Source organism: Carassius carassius, chromosome 8, assembly GCF_963082965.1.
Source record: "Carassius carassius chromosome 8, fCarCar2.1, whole genome shotgun sequence".
Classification (NCBI taxonomy): domain Eukaryota; kingdom Metazoa; phylum Chordata; class Actinopteri; order Cypriniformes; family Cyprinidae; genus Carassius; species Carassius carassius.
Window position 1 is genome coordinate 2,794,789 of NC_081762.1, and position 22,377 is coordinate 2,817,165.

At 35.9% G+C, this 22,377-nt stretch overlaps 1 protein-coding gene across 6 annotated transcripts in view; it reads right to left on the reverse strand.

Moving 5' to 3' along the window:
* The window catches only part of LOC132144979 (hyccin-like), a 41,258-nt gene that overhangs the window by 13,518 nt on the left and 5,363 nt on the right, over window positions 1-22,377 (reverse strand). For 2 of the 6 annotated variants that reach the window (XM_059555612.1, XM_059555618.1), the window contains exons 2-6: window positions 10,647-10,727; window positions 10,457-10,558; window positions 5,082-5,261; window positions 1,023-1,103; window positions 10-125 (exon numbers count right to left, since the gene is read on the reverse strand). In XM_059555612.1, the coding sequence (XP_059411595.1) occupies window positions 10-125; window positions 1,023-1,103; window positions 5,082-5,261; window positions 10,457-10,558; window positions 10,647-10,697 (530 nt within the window). In that variant the 5' untranslated portion in view covers window positions 10,698-10,727. Of the gene's footprint in view, window positions 1-9; window positions 126-1,022; window positions 1,104-5,081; window positions 5,262-10,456; window positions 10,559-10,646; window positions 10,728-11,421; window positions 11,556-16,667; window positions 16,690-17,805; window positions 17,881-20,437; window positions 20,593-22,377 lie in introns of those variants that run through there. The other 4 variants (XM_059555615.1, XM_059555613.1, XM_059555617.1 and 1 more) reach the window with 4 other exon arrangements.

Genomic DNA, 22,377 nt, shown 5'->3' on the forward strand with positions numbered 1-22,377 from the left:
GATGTGCACCTGTTCTGCGCGGTGAAGGTCTCTCGCTGCAGGTGGGGGCCGCTGTACACCACACGACTCAGACCGTGATTGGCTAAGGCTCCTTCAGTCAAGGCCAGAGAGCCAATGGAAGACGGCTGGGGGCGGGACACAGAGACGACAGTCAGGACAGATGCAGAGTACGTAAGAGTCAGTCTTGTAAATACCACTTGAACAAATCTAGTTTTAAAACGGATTACATTTCCGGAGGTATTTTAAATAGCCTGTAAAAGAGCAATTTACTTTCACTTTTAAATAAGTGTCAATTTGGCGTCAATTGCTTGAATGCAATTCAAGCAACAACAAAACACAATGTCAAACTCACTTAGTATATATATAAATTCGGGCTGAAAATAGCTAAAATTGTACCGAACAATGCAGGAAGGCTGCATTTATTTGTTCTGTAAGAAAGACATGCCTGATTCAAGAAGCGGGGTCTCAAAACTGAGAAAAATAAATAAATTATTGCATTAACGTATTATTTGTAAGTTAAGTTGTGCTTTGTTGGTTTAATATCTGCTAGAATGTAAAAAAAAAAAAAAAGTTAAGTAAATATTTTTAAAGTGTTGTTTTGTATTAGATTTTTTAAAGCAAAACAAAAACAGTAAAAAGACAAATTTGGGTAATTTATTTAAAAAAAGGTAAAATACAACAGTGGAAAAAAATGTAAAAATGGACAAAACGTTGAAGGGCATCACAATAAACATTGAGCTTTTGTACTTTTAACATGAAACAAAGTCTCAGATTTCAATTTATGTCCATTGTATTGCAGTATTGAAACAATAAATGATGTTTTGGCGCTGTTTAATGTGGAGTGACAGATCATCTCCTCCACATTAAAACCAGCTTCAGCACAAAATAAACATGACTAAACATCTGTTATTTTAACTTTCATTATACAAACTTCACTAAGTGTCATTTAAGCAGCTCTTATGCCTAAAAACTTAATGATGTAACCAGTGTTGTGGCTTTAGAGCCGGATTAGATCGACTCACCTCGTGATAAACCGACGGCTTCGATAAGGAAGGGATGCTGAAGGACAACACTTTACTCTGACCGTCTTTATCAACGATTTCCTGAGAGAGAGAGAGAGAGAGAAATGATCAGACACGTGAGGGAACACGCACACAACTAAACAAACCCTGTATCTGTACTGAAGCTGCACAAGGCAATGACCTCAAAGACAATGCCTCATCAAATAATCATATTCATGAGGTTTATGAGCACATCGACGTGTCGTGTTTACTGTATTTAACTCGTTTTGTGTGCTGTTGATGAAGAACGGCAATAAAGCTCAACCCGAAAACACTAATCATTAGAAGACCACACACTTGCAATAAAAAGAAAGAATTAAAAATTTCCCATCAGTGTCTTTAGCTGATGAATGCAACCAGATAAAGCTTCTATTACACATCTAATGCATTTCCTTTGCACTGAAATTCCATTTTAGTCCATTAACACTGAAAACAAAAGCTGAGCATCTTTGTCAGAAAGCGAAACAGGACTTTTATTTGTTTATTTGGATCCCCTTTAGCCACTACCAAGATAATTGCCTGAAGATAATCTGACGAATGCATAGAGACAAAAAAACAAAAGCAAAACTGTATTTCACCCCCCTCCCCCAAAGTCTGATCATTTTAAATATGTTTTACCAATTAAATATATATACAATATCTATATAAACTTTATTTCACCTAAAAAATAAATATAAAACTTTAAATATAATCAATATTACAAAAACACTTCCTCAAAAATGATATATATATAAAATATTTCCCACTTTATTTATTTTATATACACAAACACACATCCATACATACGAGGAAAAGATATGATTTTCTAAATTTGCTAAATGCATAATTTTAGAATTATAAAAAAAATCTAATAATAATTGTATTAAATATATATATATATATATATATATATAATAAAATATATATAATAAAAATATATATTCAATTATAAAATTATTCATTTAGAATATGTGTATTATATATATATATATATATATATATATATATATATATATATATATATATATATATATATATATATATATATATATATATATATATATATGAAACATTTTTAGTAAATTATAAAAGACTTTAAAAATCAATTTTGGCTAATTTTAATTTATTTTATTTTATATACACAAACATCCATACATACAAGAAAAAAAATATGATTTTCAAATTTTCTAAATGCATAATTTTAGAATTTAAAAATATAATAATTAATTGTTTTAAATAAAATATGCATTTAGAATATATATATATATATATATATATATATATATATATATATATACACACACACACATACATACAGGCTTGGGAGGGTTACTTTAAAAATGTATTCCGTTACAGTTACTAATTACTTCATAAAAAAAGTATTTAGTAACGTAATCCAAGTACCACAATATGAAAGTAATGTAACTGATTACTTTTGGATAAGTTCTGGATTACTTCAAGGTCAAATATTATTTTTTTAAAACAACAACATTTATTAATTAAGAATTTCACAGCCCTGAATTAATATATATGTAAAGGACTCTACAGACATCTAGTGCATGGTATTGGTATTACAGATTATTTTGTTTTATTTTGAAGAAAATATAATAAGAAAGAATTTTAAGACAATGGAAATGTTTCTTCAACAGGAAAATAGAGAATACAAATTCATTTTTTTCTAAGCAAATATAATAAGAACAATTTTTAGACAATGGAAAATGTTTCTTTAAAAGATTTTTTTTTTCTCTTTGCAAATATAAAGCTAATTTTTAAAAGTGCAAATGCTTCTTTAGGTTGGATGTCAAATCCTTCGATGAAGAAAGTGTTTTCGTTGCTGGAAGGCACAGTTTGCACTGTACAACGTTGTTTGCATTTTCTTCTTTTTAAACAAAATAGCAGTGGAATTTCCATGAAATGAACGCGTTTTTTCCCGCGGGCAGCATATCGTTTAGCACCAGTGATTCAATCTGCGTCTGAGGAGATTGTAGACAGCTGTTATTTGCGCATGCACCAGCGGGTGGCACACGTGACTTGCGTGAGTCATTAATCAAGCTGCGCTTAATATAGTGTTATTATGCCAAAATACTGATTTATTTAGTTTTAAATGAAACCATTGCAATCCTGAAAGTATTCCCCCTTTTTTCAAAATGTAACTATAATCTGATTACTACGTTTTTCGACGTTTTACTGGATTTTTGTATCCTGATTACGTAACGCCATTACATGTATTACATGTACTCCCCAACCCTGTGTGTGTGTGTGTGTGTGTGTGTGTGTGTGTGTGTGTGTGTGTATATAAAAGACTTTAAAAGTCTATTTTGGCAACAAACAAAAATCTCTTAAAATGATATTTGGTAAAATGTGTTAACTGCATAAATAAAAATGTTTCACATAAAGTTAAATCTAATAAAACGTTTCAGGGATAAAGGATCTTGACTGTACTTGTGTATAATATGACAAAATAAGAGCATGATGAACTCTTGTATCTGGAAAACAGCTGCGCTGCTGTCAGAAACACAGTGAAGCCAGAATAAAGTTCAGAAAGTTTCTCCTCAGCTCTGATGGTGAACGTGTCACGAGTTTGACAAGGTGTCGAAACATTGCAGCACAGTCATGGTGAAAGCACATGACACAGATCGAGTGAGATTTCAGAGTGTCTCTGAACACAGGACACCCACCGTCCGTCTGTCTCTGATGGACAGATGACACTTCACTGGGGGTAAACCTTTCAAAGACCACAGGAGAAGCCTCTCTGAGCCACATCTACACCACTTCTTGACATGGTTTTTAGGGCTCGGGGAAAGATTCAAAGATTTTTCTAAGTCACACTGATGTGCACTCATTAGCTGATTAAATATTGATGACCAAAATAAAAAAATAAAACAATCACACGATATTCACACAGAAACTCAAAGGTCTTCATGACAACCCGCCAAAATAAAAGTCCTGTTTAACATGAAGAAACTGTGACAGAAACATACTGCTATTGTACAGAAGAGCATACGTCTCAATGTTATAATACTACTGACACTAATAATATATTTAATAAAATATACATATCATAATTATTACTTGAATCAAATTTATGATTAAAAATATTATTTAATGGTAAACATCTGATGTGCAACACTTTCTTCGCTAAAAAGGGGGTTGTTTAATTTTAATTAAGTTTGATTAAAAGATAAAGTAATTTTAAATTAATTAGACATGCTTTAATAATTAAAATCTAATTACACCATTCAAATTAAATCCAGAAATATCAATAATTAAAAATGTGGAATTTGGCAAATAAATAAATTCATTATAATAATAATAATAATAATAATAATAATAATAATAATAATAATAATAAAATAAAACTGATTCTGAGAAAAAAAATGAAACGTACTTCATAAGCCCCTAAAAGTGTACATTTTGTTAAACTTTTGTTGCTGGTAAACGGTGAAAGCTTCATGATTTTAATTAATTAGACGTGTTGTGATTACTAAAATTACTATTGGTTAATAAAACACTAAATTTAAACATTAATACAGACAGTAAAAAAACTGAATTTATAAAAATAATAATAATAAAAAACCGATTAAAAAAAAATATACATTTCTGAAGGCCCTATAAACATGTATTAATGTTTATTAATTTATGTACATTAATCTTGTTCAATTGTGAAACAAATTTAATCCAACTATAAACCATAAGTCAATTCAGTTTGATTCAATTTAGTGGATCAAGTTTTGTTTTAGTTTATTCAATAGCTGTGTCAATGCTGCAAAGTTGATTAAAAAGACAATAGTGTCATAATTGAGCTCAATTCAGTTCAATGTGTATTCAATTCATTTCAATTATAGTTGCCAAATTCATCAATTTATCTAGAGTATAAAGCAGCTTCTAAAGTACTTTCAACTAAAACCATTCAGCTGGAGCTTTGTTCTCACTGGAGAACTGGCAAGATGACACAGACGAACTCTTTACGTGAGTTGATATGGATGATATTTCCTCATGTGTGTGGTCGATGAAGTGTGTGTTGTTGAGCAGGGCTCTCACCAGGTTGTAGATGCCCAGCAGGAGCGCCTCGATGCAGCCGCTGCAGTGAGGATCTCGAGCGGCCGTCACCGACAGGTAACTCCACACCAGCTCGGGCAGAAACTGAAGAGTGAAGCGCTGTAAACGAGGCTCGCCGCTGCGGTAAAACTCAAACAACTGATGACACACGGGCTCCAGCAGCTGAGAGACACAAACACAGCCCTGTTACACCACTACACCAAACACACATCTCATTTACAGACAATACACCCAGATCAGAGCAGGAGTCCACAAGAAATCATTTACATCCCCCAAAAAAGTGTGTATATATTAGGGCTGTGACGGTTGCCGTAACAACCGCGTCACCGCGGTGGTCGGTTGCTACCGCGGTTGTCTACTGCCACCGGCGGTAGTGCACGCGACGTCACAAACTCTATAGCAAGCATAATACAAAGTTTTGTATATAAGTGTAATAACTGTAATAGTTGCAAATTCTATGTCTATGGTAATTAACAAATTACCTCAAACATTCCTTTAGATATGCAGATTTGAGCGCAGGAAAATACAGTTTATGCATTCAGCAAATTAATTTAGTGTTGGGCGATGGATCTTGTTGGGAAAGCAAATACCGCATCACCGATCTGGAGTCATCTGCATTCATGTCACCCATCGGCGTTTGCACAAGTTCTCGTGATCGCAAACGCTGGCTGGTCAGGTTTGGTGAGGCTTTCTCCAAACTGGCCAAATACAAAGAGACAGCGATGAATAAACGATGGTAACAAGAAATATGGCAACGATTCCTATTTCAAAGAGAGCGCGTTCAGATGAAGAGTTAGGCCGGTGACACACTGGCTGCGTGGCGTGAGCGTGGCATGTCTGCTGCGTCCCAGGAGCGTGGCGTTTTCTGTGTCTTTACACACCAGAAGCGTGCCTGACGCGGCGCGCTGCTGCTGCTGTAGGTGACATAGAGGGAGGCCGCCGACAGAACAGGATCTTGTCTTCATGACAACAATATCAACTTTTTTTTACACACCTACACCTACGCCTACTGATAAAGGACACCGTCAACAGTTTTGACGGCAAAATATACTATGTTTGACAGGTGCAATATTTGAAAATCGATAATTATTTATTTATTTTTTTAATTACATTTATATCTGAATTTATGTCAACCTATAGACTTTCAAACATCAAAATGTCATGAATTAATATGTATTTGTGTACAAAGTGACATATAAACATATTTTTCTATTATATTTTGCCTGGAAACGCTTCCAACACGCGCGCGTGTCCAGTGAAAGATAGGCGTCGGTTCTATTTCTAGCATGCACACGTTTTCCGCGCGCGTCTCACGCAGGCAGTCTGCAAGCTCTAACCTGTTAACATGGGAGCCGAATTAAAAACGGACATGCCACGCGGCTGAGACGCTTGCGCCACGCATCCAGTGTGTCGCCGGCCTAAGTTATTGAGCTTGCTTGGTGGCGGTAAAGTAAACCGGACGCAACACAACCGCGTTGCGACAGGTTTAGTCTGTCTAGTGTCTATACAGGACATTTGAACTCAGTGTCAGTAGCCTACATCACAGACCGGACGGGGATTTATCATATCGTGTTGTGCTGCATCCAGTGTAGCATCACTGATTATAATGAGTATTTTGTCGCGCTGCGTCGCTCGCGTCCGTTAGATAGGGGGTATTTAACTTTTCTTATTTAGGCTACTTTCTTGTTTAACTGAATTATTTCTTTGATATTTATTTTAGTGTTTTGCAGGCGGCATTCACTGACAGAAGTGCTGAAATAAACACGAACTGACGAGTTAAATAGGATGTGTCAGATGAGTGAGATGGGCTGATTTCTAGACGTGCATACATATAAATATATCCTGTATATAGTATATATAAAATATATTACATGCATGCACAGTTTAAGTCAGCTTTAATCACCTTTTTTGGTAATTCCATGAATTAACTGACCACGACACTGCTTGCACATAGTTTATGCGCCGCCTTTGAGCACAGGACCGTCCACGCTCGCTTAACTTGCACCTGATAATAAAGTGAAGTGGAGCGCGTGTCTGAAACGTCTCCTGTTTAGTCATTCTGTGACTGAATAAATTCACTTCTTGTCTTGAGAAAAAGTGACAGAAGCAGCAGTTGTGAGTGGGTGGCCATCCCCGCCCCTACGTAAAATGATTTTAATACGTTAAACTGGAAAAAAATTATCGCCTTCGTTAACGAGCAAATTTTGACACCAATATATTTATACATTTATATAATTTTTTTTTTTTTTTTCCCAAACACCGCGCCACCGGCGGTTGTTGGTCCATGACTACCGCGGTGGTAAACATCAGCCACCGTCACAGCCCTAGTATATATATATATATATATACACACACACACATAAACATACATGTGATTGTGACCACAAAACCAGTCTGAAGTGTCAATTTATCGAAATTAAGATGCATACATCATTGAATGCTGAATAAATCATCTTTCCATTGATGTCTGGTTTGTTATGATCGGATAATATTTGCTCGAGATACAACTATTTGAAAATCTGGAATCTGAGGGAGCAAAAAAATCGAAATATTGAGAAAATCATCTTTAGAGATGTTCAAATGAAGTTCTTAGCAATGCATATTACTAATCAAAAATTAAGTTTTGATATATTTACGGAAGGAAATTTACAAAATATTTTCATGGAACATGATCTTTACTTAATATCCTAATGATTTTTAGCATAAAAGGAAAATCTAAAAACTTTTACGCACACAATATTTTTGGCTATTGCTATAAATATACCCCAGAGACTTAAGACAGGTTTTGTGCTCCAGGGTCGGTCACACACACACACACACATATATAAATATACAGGTGCATCTAAAAAAAAAAAAATTGAATATTGTGAAAAACTTTTTTTTTTACACCTAAGTGAAACTTTCATATATTCTAGATTACTTACATGTTAAGTAAAACATTTAAATTTTTAGTTTTTTTGTTTTCACTTTTATAATTAGAGCTTAGAGCGTTTTGCAAATTCTTCGTTTGATTGATTTTTGGCATCCCCTAAAATGTAAAAAAAGATTAAATTATATATAATTTTTGATTATATAAATTTAAATAATTAAATTATTTTATTTGTATAAAATGTCAAAAATTTAAAAAAAAAAAAAGTCTAAAGTACAAAAAAAACGTAAGAAAAAAACGTGAGAAAACGTAAAAAATAAAATAAAATAAAAAAATAAAAAATAAAAATCACAAACAAATACAATAAATAATTTACAAATAAAAACTCTTTATATTACTGTATATATTTACTTTATATTATATAAAAACTACATGATAAAATTACCAAAAAATCTGCACCTCACAAAAATTAAACAATTACTAAAACACTATCACTTTATCTGCATGTGCAATCACTGAACTGTAAACATGCAAATATACTGTTAAATTATTGACATATTAACTTGCATCTCAGCGATACTTCAAGTTAATATTTTAGGTCAAAGGTGTTTTGGCTGAGAAAAACAGTTCGGGAACATCAGGTCTAACCAGTTTAATACTGACTGACATTAAACAGCTAGTCGACAGGTTTAATTCAACACCAGATGATACTTGAGTTCAGCTTGATGAGGACTGGGACATGATTTTATCTACTGGGATTAGATCGCGTTATGATATTACTGGTTAATATTTCATATCATATTGCAACAGCCTTGATTACATCATGTGCTGAAGAGTATTCGACTACTTTTCTGTTGCAAAATAAGACCAGGAACATTTATTAAAAATAGTGTCATCATCTCATGCCGTTTTTAACTCTTTCCCCGCCAGTGTTTTTGCTGATTTTCACTAAAATGTCATGGGCCCCCAAAATATTTAGTTGATGAATATCTGAACATTTACATGCGGTTAGTGTCGACAATCGCATTATTTTTCATATAAGTAATGGCTGCTTTTGAAGCACTGCATCATGCAAACTTTTGTGAATCATTCGTTTCTAAAGTGATTCAGAGCATGTATCAAACTATATATGTAATATGTAAGGCATTATTAAAGTCTTTTGCCTTTTGTTCTTTCATATTTTGAATTGTTTTTATTTTTCATCTAAATGTTAAGTTTTGTTGATATGTTGTTGAATGCATTTGTCATTTTTAGTTAATTTCTTTATTTTTAAAACATGCATAGATAGTATTGCATTGACGATGATGACATTAAGCACATTACTAAAGGAAGAGCTTCAGACTTTATCAGTATAACAGTGAAGTCTGAGAGATGTGGTGTATTCCAGTAAAAGAGATTCTTGTGTGATTGTGTCATTAGTTTGGCTGTTATACAGACACACCCGTCCCACAGAAAACACCCCATCATTCATCACTGTGATGTTATGCTGCCATGACACCAGACGGCATGATAATGAGCTCATACGGTCATAACTCAAGCTGACATCAGCACACACACACACACACACACACACACACACACACACAGAGAAATAGACATCAGTAACGCTGATCTCAAGAGATATTCTGCTTATTTTAGTCCCGACATCTCGGAGTTTGATCATAAGATCAGAAAACGCATCTGCACGACTTTAAACGAACACTTTAAATCCCTTACAATCTTTCTAAAAATAATTCAGCCCTAGCAGTAATATTTTAGTATCATTAAGATATTTCTATAGTTTTTAATAGTTTGAGTTATTTATTTTTATTAATTACAAAATTATTTAAGGATTCTTTTTAATCAGGATTTATAAGGTTTGTTAAGTTTTAATTTCATTTTTTTCCCATGACAAAATTACTCAAAAAAAATTAAGGATTTTGCTAATGTTTTAGTAATTGTGTTAATTTGCCTTTTTTCATTAAAAAATTAAAGGTTTTATTTTATAAGGTTTCTTAGGTTTCATTTTTAATTTTTTTTATTTTATTCATGAAAAAAAACTCAAAATAAAAGTTAAACTTAACTCAAAATATTAATAAATACAATAATAGTACACAAATAATTAAATTCATTTAATAACATTTTGCGCATTATAAAATTACGTAAATTAAAAAGAAAATATTTTAATATTTACTAAAGTTTTAATAATTGTGTTTATTTGCTTTTTTTATTTTCCTATGTAGCTTTTATTATTTTTTATTTCAGTTTTAGTTAGTTATTTCAGTACATCAAGTTGAACTCAATGAAAAGGAGAAATGTTACCTTAGCAACTAGCTGAAATAAAATAATTTAAAGTTTTTTTTATTTCACTTTCACAATATGTTTTATTTTTCTGTAATTGCTGTATTTCTGGGAACTAGTGACTAAGTTTTAAACAGCACACAATATGTTTATGAAAGCACAAAACAATGAGAGAGAAATAAAGAGTGAGGCACAGAGATCGTCTTACATCGCTGTAATTCTCTCGAATGACTTTATAGAGCGCATGAACCAGAGAGCCCTTGTCCTTCAGAGAGGCAGCGTAGCTGGAGACGGCCGTCTCTGGAAGAGTCTGAAACACAGCAGAAAACACACCATGACACATCTCAGAGAAACCATGATCACGAGAGAGAGAGAGAGAGAGAGAGAGAGAGACGCACCTTAAACTCAGACAGCCAGTCCTCCACCACGCTGTGATCCATGGCCAGCATCTTCCCTCATCTGCTGCAGGAGACCTCAGCCTGAAACACATCACCATCAGACACGCTCAGAGCACCGCAATGCTTTTAGACAACAGTGACATGCACATCATGACATAGATGGATGGAAAGAGGGATGGATGGAAGAAGGGAAAGAGGGGTAGATGGATGGCTGGATGGAAGGAGGGACATGTTTTAAAGTGACAGTCAAGTCATTTATAAATCTAAAAGATTCAAGTAAATGCTGTTCTTTTGAACTTTCTGTTCATCTGTGAATCCTGAAAAATAAAATGCATCATGGTTTCCATGAAAATATTGTGCAGCACAACTGTGTTCAACATTGATAATAATCAGAAATGTTTCTTGAGCAGTAAATCATCATATTATACTGATTTCTGAAGATCATGTGACACTGGAGACTGGAGGAATGATGCTGGAAATACAGCGGAGCATCGCAGAAATAAATTACACTTTAACAGATATTCACATAGAAAACAGCTTTTTTTGTTTTACGCAATAATATTTCAAATTTTTGTTGTTTTTAATTGTATTTTTGTTCAAATAAAAGCAGCCTTGGTGATGAAAAGAGACTTACTTAGAACTTTATCAAAAAACATGCCTTACCAAATTCCATTTTCTTCATTTTTTGGCAAAAGAGTAATATTTATATTCTCTCTCAGACATTTTCCGTGGGTCTGATTTCCACCCGCTCTGACTCTCTCTCACACTGACTTACTGTCGTCAGTTTTTCCTCTTGTTGTTTCTCTCTGCCCAGAACTTCTGTCTGTTCCCCTTCATCATATCATGCATGAGTCACTCCGGTCTGTTTATAACCTCTACGGCTTCCTACAGTCAACGTCTCTGACAGCCATTAGTCTGCAGCTCTCAAAGCGCTCTTTAATTAGCACAGAGAGTGATCGACCGCAGAGAGAGAGAGAGAGAGAGAGACTCTGTAAACACTCCTTCATTCATGACTGTATTGATTAGTCTAAACTGTCCCTACTTTCCCCGCTGATGGATTAATAACTGTTGCACAGCTTGAGTGAGTCTTATCCCCAACACGAGCGATTGGATTAAGCGACTCCAGTGCCAGGAACGGCTTTCCGCTTCAGGAAAGGGATTTTGTCCTGGTTTCCTTCTATGGTGCTGGAACGGCCGGATTCAGAGCTATTGTAAACAATCGGCTCAGGACGGAGAATCAGCTGACGCTGCTGAAGGGATGAATGTAAATGTTTGGTGCTCGAGTGGTTAATTATTAATTCAACTGCCCTCGCTTATCACCTGACGAGTCATCTGAGGAATATAAACACGAGTGACCTTTGACCTGGTAGAGCCGGACGGACGATATCGGTTACTGGACTGATCCTGGAACTGTAATCCACAGTCAAACAGATTAATGCAGACTAGAAGCTGACAGATGGGAAAGAGAGAGAGAGAGAGAGAGAGAGAGAGGGAGGGAGGGAAAGAGGGATGTATGTATGGATAGATGGATTAGAAAGTGAAAGAGGGAAGGATGGATGAATGGAGGGAAAGAGCATCCCTCTTTAACAATCATAACAATGGAGGGAAGGAAGGATGGAGTGATGGATGGATGAATGGATGGATGGAAAGACAGATGGATTGATCAAGGAAAGAGAGATGTTGGATGGAAGGATAGAGGTAAATGAGAGATGAGTGAAAGGGGGAAGGAGGGAAAGAAATGGATGGATGGATGAATGGATGGAAGGATGGAGAGGAAAAGAGGGAAGGGGTGAATGGATGGGAGGGAAAGAGGGATGATGGAAGGGGGGAAGGAGGGATGGATGGATGGAAGGAGGGAATGAGGGATGGATGATGAAGCGAAGGAGGGAAAGAGGGATGATCGAAGGAAGGGATGAATGGTTGGAAGGAGGGAAAGAGGAAAAGAGGGATGGATGGATGAATGTATAGATGGATGATGAAGACAGGCAAAAAAGACTGAAGAACATGACTTTCTCGACTCATTATTTGGTCAAATTGCCAAATTAGAAGATCATTTGCATAAAAGGGTCAATTAAAAATGTACTGAACAGCTGCATCTATGAGGCAAGACAAGTGAACCCAATGCCACTGGCTGAACGAACCACACAACAGGAAACAGGAAGCAGTATGTGCTCAAACCACACGCCCCTGTGTGCAAACACCTGCGTCTCAGGTTCAGTCCAGCAAACCACCAAACATCAGAGATCAGATTAACACTTAATAACCTGAAAAACACAGAAGCACAGATAAAAAAAAAACACTGATCTGGGAAATCAGGGGCCGATATCTGATATAAAACCGTTATATTTTTATTGTTGTTATTATTATTATTATTATTATTATTAATTTTTAAGAAATTGTGCAAAATAGACATACTTAAGCTTTAGATGACAAAGTATTATTCACAAATAAATAAATGTATAATAAAAAAATTAAAAAGGAAGTAAACGCTGTATCAAACGGGGCACTCGTTATTCTGGGAAGTTTGTGTGCACTGGGAATCATATTTTTTTTAAATAAAGCCAGGATAAAACTCTTTTACATACAGCACACATGAATATCACAGTGGGCAAAAGCATAAAGCGCACCATAATTTGAAATCAGGAGTTTAAGGTTTAAAGCTTTCAATTCACACAGAGAACACGTGATCATGCTGGATACACACTTCACATGATCTCACAGCTGGATTTGACTACGTTTGCAAGGTTTGTGAAATCAAATTTTCATTAGCCATTCAAAGATCTTGAAATTATTTAAATGCACATTTGCTCAATGCTGGCGGCAAACAAGAAAGTATAATAATGTTTGCCTTTCTATTACTAAAATATAAAAGCAATAGTTATAATACTTTCTGTATACATTAATTCCTTTGTTTAACCGTTCTATCGGATTATTAGACTTCTATATATATTAGACAGACCTGTTAACAACGAGAGTAAACGAGAGAGAGAGTGAGCACCGTGTTCTCAGGTGCTGCCTTTCTCACGCCGTCAAAATAAAAGTCCCGCCTTGAACACATTGGGCAAGCAGAAAAACGTTATTTGAAAAATGCCAAATATCGGCCGATATATCGGTCGAACTCTTCTTTATATCCAAGCTTATTTAGAGCATAAAACTGCATTTTTAAATTATTTAATGGCGTAAATGACTTGAAAGTGAACAAACCTTTGAATATCAACACTAAAAAGGTGCACTGATTTATTTCTCCAGCGAAAAATAAAATATAGTCATAAAATATAAAACTGTCAAACGGATTGGGTATCGCAGCTAAGTAAACTCCAGGGTTTCGAAGCAAGCACATAATATCCCTGAACACTTGCACATCACAAAAGCCTGAGCAAAAAAAAAAATCTCTGCAAAAGGCTTAAAGTAGAGAAGAAAAGCCCAGAAGTCACGCTGATGGAGCATATTTATAGGATGCGTCATGGAAGGACTGAGTGACTCAGACGTGTGTGGAGATCCAGAACACAAGCACTGAACCCCCATCTGATCCTACAGACACACTCAATACTGGAGATTTAGAGCAGCTTTCTTCACTTTGGCTGCTTTACAGCAGTACAGCCTTAGGATTTCTGCAATGCGCAAAACGTGAACAGAACCGTGGGATATACTGTAACGGAGAACATCACAGAACATGGCAAAATCTGGATGAATAAATCAAAAGTAGAGCTGTAGAGTTCATTTAACTGCGAAATGGACTTGTGTCTGTGAATATAGCATTGCAAAAGAACGCTATTTAAACATTGTCTAAAAAAATAAATGTTCAGTTCAACTTATAATTCAGTTTGAATTAATAAATCAAAACTGTAGGGCTTTATGATCTCATAACAACAACATTTAAAAAAAAATGTAACGAATATCACAACACCCCCCAAAAAAAATTCTAATTTAAGAAAATAAATTTAAGAAAATACTACCTTAAATAAAGTTTTACAAACTAATTTGATAACTACAAAAAAATATGAAAAAAGAAAGGAATTGTTTAAATGCAATTTAATTACATTTAAAAAGATTAGCCTAAATAAACTGTCAAAGATCTATGCATTCATTTGATTACTACTGGATTTTGATAATACATTTGTATTAAATCATAAAAAAAGATACCACAGAACTTGTAGAAGAAATTGTATAGGGGCTGTATTATTATTATTACTGTATTATATTATTATTATATTGTAAAATTTCAAATACCTTTCTAAATTGTTGTTAACATTTTATGAAATCAATGGGTTAGACTTTGATTATAACAATTAAATTATTAAAAAATTGAATACAGAAAAATTAAAACAGACAACAGAGAATTTAAATTAAACATTTTTTAGGGCCCTATTATTGTTAAATTATTGTATTATTGATTGATTAATTAATTAGTTAGTTAGACTATTAAATTGATAAAATAAAATGAATTCAACCGATTTATCATCTTTTTTATTATTAAACTGAATTAAATCAGTAAAGAATGGAATCCAGAAAAAATAAATATTTTTCTGAAGGATTTCAGAAAAAAAAATAAAAAAAAAATCATAGGGCATATTATTCTTACATTTTTTATAAATTACTCAATTATTAAAATGTTATGAATTCGATTGATTAGTCACCCTTTAAAATTAATTTATTTAATCCATTAGAAAACAATCTATGAAAATGTAATCTTGAAAAAAAAAAAAAAAACTAACTGATTTGATAGCATCCTACAGTACAGAATATAGCTGACAGTAAACAGATGCAGCAGCAGAGAAAGACCATTACATGAGCACTAAACTCTCCTCCTCTGATTCCTCCATAATGGACACAGTAAATATTCAATCTCTAGCGACAGACGCCACCGTTCACTTCTCATCTGATGGAAACAACAGGCTTTTTAGATCCAGCAGCACGACAAACATATCATTAGAGCTCAGTTCTGAGACTCAGAGACTTCAGACTCCTGAAATTACTGCAGAGAGTCTGATTAAAGCCCACGGAGAGGCGAATACGGCGCCCCGCTGCGGCTCACTGTGAAGACGGGGTGTAGAGACGTTAATGAGGGTCCTCCACACTCCCTGCAGACGCTGAAGCCACCACACATCCACACAACAAGAGATAGACGCTTCTGCACAGTTGCTGTGGTACTCACACAGAGACAGATGTTAAAGGAGGATGAAGTCAATCTCAAATACCGCTGACAACCTAATTTAGTTCTGCAACCTGATATTATGAAATAAGATGCTCAAAAAACACCTTGATTTATCTGTCTGCAAGTGAGTGGATGAGAAGAGGAGCTGCTGTAAGGGACTGGAGGGGGAGGGGCTACGAGAGGCCTCGATGATGTCACCGGCGAGGGATAGTCGTTTCAGAGGTGGATAACGAGATTGCATTTTGATGAAAGATTGCAAAAAACTAACAAATAAATCAAAATTAAACCAGGAAAGCATATTTAAGTAAACTAGGTGACTTTAAATGACGGCAAAAAAATAAAAAAATAAATAAAAAACATAACATGGCAATTTATTATAAATTATGTTAATCATAATACAAAAAATGTATATACAATTTAATAAATGTATAAAAATGCTTGTATATAAAAAATGTAAACAATAATATTAAATAAAACATTAAATATAATATAATACCAATATAAAAATAAAAATTATATAATTTTAAAAATCTAACAAATATATAGCAGTGTTTAGGACAATACATCATGATACGAATATGCTACTATATGTATTATTGATAGAGACATTATGAATCGTGCATAGCGTGAAATTAGTTTGTCGTTACACATCTAATTAATGATCATATAAAACATACCACTATAGATATCATAATACTGCAAATTATCCATTATATCCAAGTTGTATTTTGCATTAATCCACATTAAACAGGCTAAAAACATTCTCTGTGAACACTTTCACTATTAATTTGTGTTAGTTTATCTAATCACAATAACGCTTTTAAACCACAGCACTGTCTCTCTATTGGCACGTATGAGCGCCAGACCTAAAAACATCCATCAGCCGCCGGACACAACCCAGATTTCTGGATCCTCCTCTTCAGAGCAACCTCAAATCTAATCAATCTGGATCAAATCTCTTTAGGCCGATAACGAGAAGACAGAAACGGTCCGCCGAGAGAAGGATTTAATCACATGAACTCACAGCGCTCCAGCATCCTCAGGAAAGGAAAACTGCAAGCGCAGGAAACCTGAGCGTCAGCTCTCAGCAACAGGTTTCACAATCAAAAGAAGGAATGCTTATATGAACAACATGAGCTCGTACAGTTACGTTCGCTGAGCCAGTTTCTTCAGAATCACATGATCAGCTCAAACTGAAGCTCACAAAAACACCCGCCCATCATTCACAAAGTTCACACGCCCCGCCCTTTTAATGATTGATTTCTTACTTATTAGATAATTAGAATAATCAGACTATGATTTAATCTGAAACTGTAGTAGTATCAGCTCCATTTATCACATTTCACCACAAAAATCACAAATAAGATTGCCAATAAGTGCACCATTTCAAAAACACTTAAAGCATATAAGTGCTTTCAAACTCTTGTATTTTAATTCAGATTTAAGCTGGTCAATAAGTGCTCTATTCAACAAACCCTTAACAGGAAAAATCCCACCATTATTCAACTATTAATTTAACCTACTAGTAAAAGTGTAGCACATTTTACCAGAAAATAAAGTCAATAAGTGCACTTAACAAGAAAAAGACCTTAAAACAAGATCTATTAAAAAGAAATATATACATCACAACTGAACTATAATTTAATCTGTGTAGTATTATCAGCACTGTTTATCATGACTTTACCACAAAATCAGCGCAAATAAAAAGTAAAAAGTCATCAGACTGGTTCTGAGGAACAAACAACCACGTCCTTGCATTCGTCTCAAACATATACGCTTTTAAATCTGCTCATATTTCACATGCTCACATGTAACAAGTGCGCTATTTCACAAGAAAAATCCCTCAAAATACAAGATTAGGAAATGCTGGATTAGTCTGATGTCCAAACACACTCCCTCCAGACACACACACACACTCTTCAGCACTCCTAGATTGAAACGTTAACACACACACACACACACTCACATTCCTGACTATTCCTGTTTTATTTTAAGCTGTCTTACCGTCCGAAGTCCGAATGACAGAAAAATATCCCACAGAGCGACTCCCTCCTCATCTCACAAACGTTTCTTCATTTCCTGTTTCAAACCCTGCTAGCCCCTCCCACCCACTCACACAGACCTGACAGCCAATCAGAGCGAGGGCCAGTCCGCACAAGAGCCAATCAGAGCACAGGAGGCTGGGTTTCGGAGGGAAACCTGCTCCGTCTGCTTCGACTGGTTAACACAAACACACACACTCACTCCAAAACTGCAGAGAGGAAAACCAGCAGGATCTGACACCACTGTGGCTCAGACGAGGAGACGTGACCCCTGCTTTCAATACGGATGCAGAAGAGCCATTAAAACACTTCCAGTGCTACACACGGCACAATAATGACAGGAAACCCAGATTTTATCAGCATAATGGAGATTCAGGAACTGATGGATGACAGATGAATGAGTGAGGAAGAAAGACGATGCATTAGTCAATTAGTGAGGTTTAACTACATCTAACTCAGCCCAAATGAAAAGAAAAACAAAAGGCATTTATCTACTCTCATGTCATTTCACACCTATATGATTCAACATAAGGGTGAGTAAATGATGACAAATAATAGAAATAAATAAAAACCTTACAGTACACGGGTGAACTCCCCATAAAAAAATCTCAAAAACACATTATTCTGAGTGAAATCAAAAAAATAATCTGGGCTGAAAAATACTGACTAAAATATATGCACTACTGTTCAAATACAGTCATTTCTTTTTATTCACCAAAAATGCATTAAATTGACAGTAAAGACATTTACAATGTGACCAAAGACTTCTATTTTAATTAAAAGTTGTTCTTTTGAACTTTCTGTTCATCTGTGAATCCTGAAAAATAAAATGCATCACGGTTTCCACCAAAATATTGTGCAGCACAACTGTGTTCAACATTGATAATAATCAGAAATGTTTCTTGAGCAGTAAATCATCATATTATACTGATTTCTGAAGATCATGTGACACTGAAGACTGGAGGACTGATGCTGAAAATACAGCGGAGCATCGCAGAAATAAATTACAGTTTAACTGATGTTCACATAGAAAACAGCTTTTTTAAATTGTAAAAATATTTAACAAATAAATGCAGCCTTTGTGAGCATTTGTTTTGCCCTAACCCTAACCTTGAATGACAGTGTACATTGTTATAATATATTAAAAGAAAATAATTATAATAAATGCACAACATTAAAAATGTATACTGTAATTCAAGCAACTCAGGTAGCCTTTTTCATTCTCATCCTCACACACAAATAACTTGAATACAAATAACAGCCTCTTTTAAACACAACGGGACATGCATGTGTGCTCAAGGGTATATTGTGTACTTGTCACTTTCCCAGACAAAACAGCTTCAAAAACTGGTTGTCATGAACATCACAACTGACACAAACACACACCCTGACTTCTAGAAATCAAGTAAAGCCTGATAATAAAAAACAAGACATTTTTGCATGCAATACGTATCAGACAGTTCTTGAAGGGTGTGAAAACTTTCGAATAACTCGCTTTCACAACACTATGAAGCCAAACGTCTAGCTACGGCATTACCGTTTTTACAATGACTTGTAGAACTTGTCTTTCTGGGACACATCAGAGCCATAACCTAAACTTGTATCTGTCTGAAGCTCAAATGCACGTGATTGGGCCATTTTTTGTTGTTTTGTGCATCTTTCAGTGACTCAGTCGGCAATGTTTTTCATGTGGATGTGTCGTGAGGGTCATTCAGGTGAGGCTGGTCCATCTTGAACATCAGGAGGAGGATAAAAGGATATTGATTATCTTCACTGCCATTTAGAAAAGCTTTTTATTCTACAAAGTACCTCACTAATGGAGTGCCAACAAAGAGAAAACAGGTTACTCCGGGCACGAGCGGCCGTCGTGCCAAAGCAAAATGGGTTCAGAAAACCTGAACTCTGAACAAACCAAGACCACATTAAAGAAACAGTTCGCTCAAAACTGAAAGATTAGAGACTGAAAAGATTGTTTTAGTCCATTTTAGGAGTTGCATGTCTTCGAAGATAGCAGAGGAGTCACATTTTTAGAGCTTGACAGTTTTAGTCACCATTGACTTTCATTGTAAACTGGAAAATGCTGCTATGAATATAGACCTAGTAAAATTATGAAAGGAAATGATTTACAAGTCCATATCTGGTCATTTTGAGAGTATTAGCTGGAAGCAGCTGATATCTGGTTGGTCGATTAACAGAAGCCTAAACTTTGAAGAGTAAATGCATTAAAAATTTTACTATGATTAATTAATGTTTTAGAACAATTGTTCATTGTTAGTTAACAACTGTTATGTTAAATAATGCCATTAACTAAGGAAAATGTAACATTGGTCTATTCCATGACGAAAAATAAACATGCATTTTACATTTAGTGAACTTTTCCTTTAAAAGAAACCAGGCTAAAACACCATAGAAAACCAACTCCAATGTCAGCTGTTGATATAAAAGTCACAAAAGCCACCAAAAATGATATTCTGTAAGGTGAATGATGAGCTACAATATTAGTCCCTCAAAATACCAACGATTATTCAAATTGAAATTGAAATTTTTGTCACAAATTAGCTTAAAAAAAGTGTGAAAACCCTAGTCTCGCTCACCCAGGGGCCGTTCCTTTTCCTGTGCGAGATTTAGTCTGACAGATGCACAATATCCACCTTTAGCACAGAAATATTAATCACATCTTTTATGAAACACTAATGCTGTTGGACTCTAGACGCCATTTAGAGAATTATGCAACTCAACACACGACACAGTCTTCTGAGTAACATCACAACAAATGTTTCCTGTCAGGAACATCATGAGGCGAACAAGTCCATCGTGAACAGAAGCCATAACAACACATAAAACACCACACCTAATGCATGTGACTAAACGAAAGGGATACGTCATGACTTGAGCCATCCTGCAATGTTTTACTTCCACTTTTGTTCAGTTAGTTTAAAAGCAGAAACTAATTACACACAACATCCTCTTAAACTGGGAAACACCAAAGTCACTCATTCCACACAGCGAGTGGTTTCAGTTCAAGCGAACGAATATTTATATGGTGATAATGGTGATTATCAGAGCTCTTTACAAGTCAATTATTAAACATTTGGAAACTGAACAATAATACACAAGCCATCTTGTCTGTAAGGTACTTTCCAAATTTTTTGGTAACTGTTGTATATCGCCAAGTACAAAGGCATAGTTCACACTCGAGATGAATCTAGGAAAACATAAGAAAAGCATAAAACTAAAATATTTCTAATATTTTACCAGTAGGAAATACTGGTAAAATATTTGATATTATCAAGGAATTGTGACAAAGATATGTTCAAATTTTTCTGTCAATACGCAAAAGTGTTCCCGAAATACAACCTCACTTTCTGTTTGGCGTCTTCTGATACCAGAAAGTTTATTATGTTTCTGGAGAACAGTGTCAAACACCAAAAACTCAAGTTTTGATTTTTGTAAGGACAGATCTGAAGATGATCTGCACCAATTTTGAGAAAGATTGGACAAGAAGAAAGGGGTGCATGATAAATCACAATGAAATCGCAATTCCAATTAGGCAACACTTACATTCTTAATTTTAAATGATTTAAACATCGACACCATCATGTCAATTGATTAATATGCATGAGGGAGAGAGAGCAAGACAGCGCTCCTGTTGTTTGAAGACGGTGAGCATGCAGCCGGGGCTTGCTCGCTCTCTCTCGCGCTCCTCTCTCGCTCTCTCTCTCTCTGCGCTCTCTCTCCCTCTCTCTCTCTCTCTTGCGCGCGCAGCGCTCTCCTCGCTCGCGCTCTCTCTCTCGCGCGCGCAGCGCTCTCTCTCTCTCGCGCGCTCTCTCTCTCTCTCTCTCTCTCTCTCTCTTTCTCGCGCTCTCTCGCGCTCTCTCTCTCTCTCTCGCGTTCTCTCTCTCTCTCTCGCGCTCTCTCTCGCGCTCTCTCCCGCTCTCTCTCTCGCGCTCTCTCTCTCGCGCTCTCTCCCGCTCTCTCTCTCGCGCTCTCTCCCTCTCTCTCTCTCGCGCTCTCTCCCTCTCTCCCGCGCTCTCTCCCGCTCTCTCTCTCGCGCTCTCTCCCGCTCTCTCTCTCTCGCGCTCTCTCCCGCTCTCTCTCTCTCGCGCTCTCTCCCTCTCGAGCTCTCTCACTCTCTCCCTCTCAGCGCTCTCTCCCTCCCTCTCTCTCTCTCTCCCTCTCGCGCTCTCTCCCTCCCTCTCTCTCTCTCTCTCTCTCGCGCTCTCTCCCACTCCCTCTCCCTCCCGCGCGCTCTCTCTCCCGCGCGCTCTCTCTCCCGCGCGCTCTCTCTCTCTCTCTCTCTCTCTCTCTCTTTCTCGCGCGCGCGCGCTCTCTCTCTCTCTCTCTCTCTCTCTCTCTCCTCTCTCTCTCTCTCTCTCTCTCTCTCTCTCTCTCGCGCGCTCTCTCTCTCTCTCTCTCTCTCGCACTCTCTCTCTCTCGCGCTGTCTCTCGCTCTTTCTCTCTCTCTCGCGCTCTCTCTCTCTCTCAGCGCTCTCTCTCTCTCTCTCGCGCTCTCTCTCGCTCTCTCTCCCTCTCT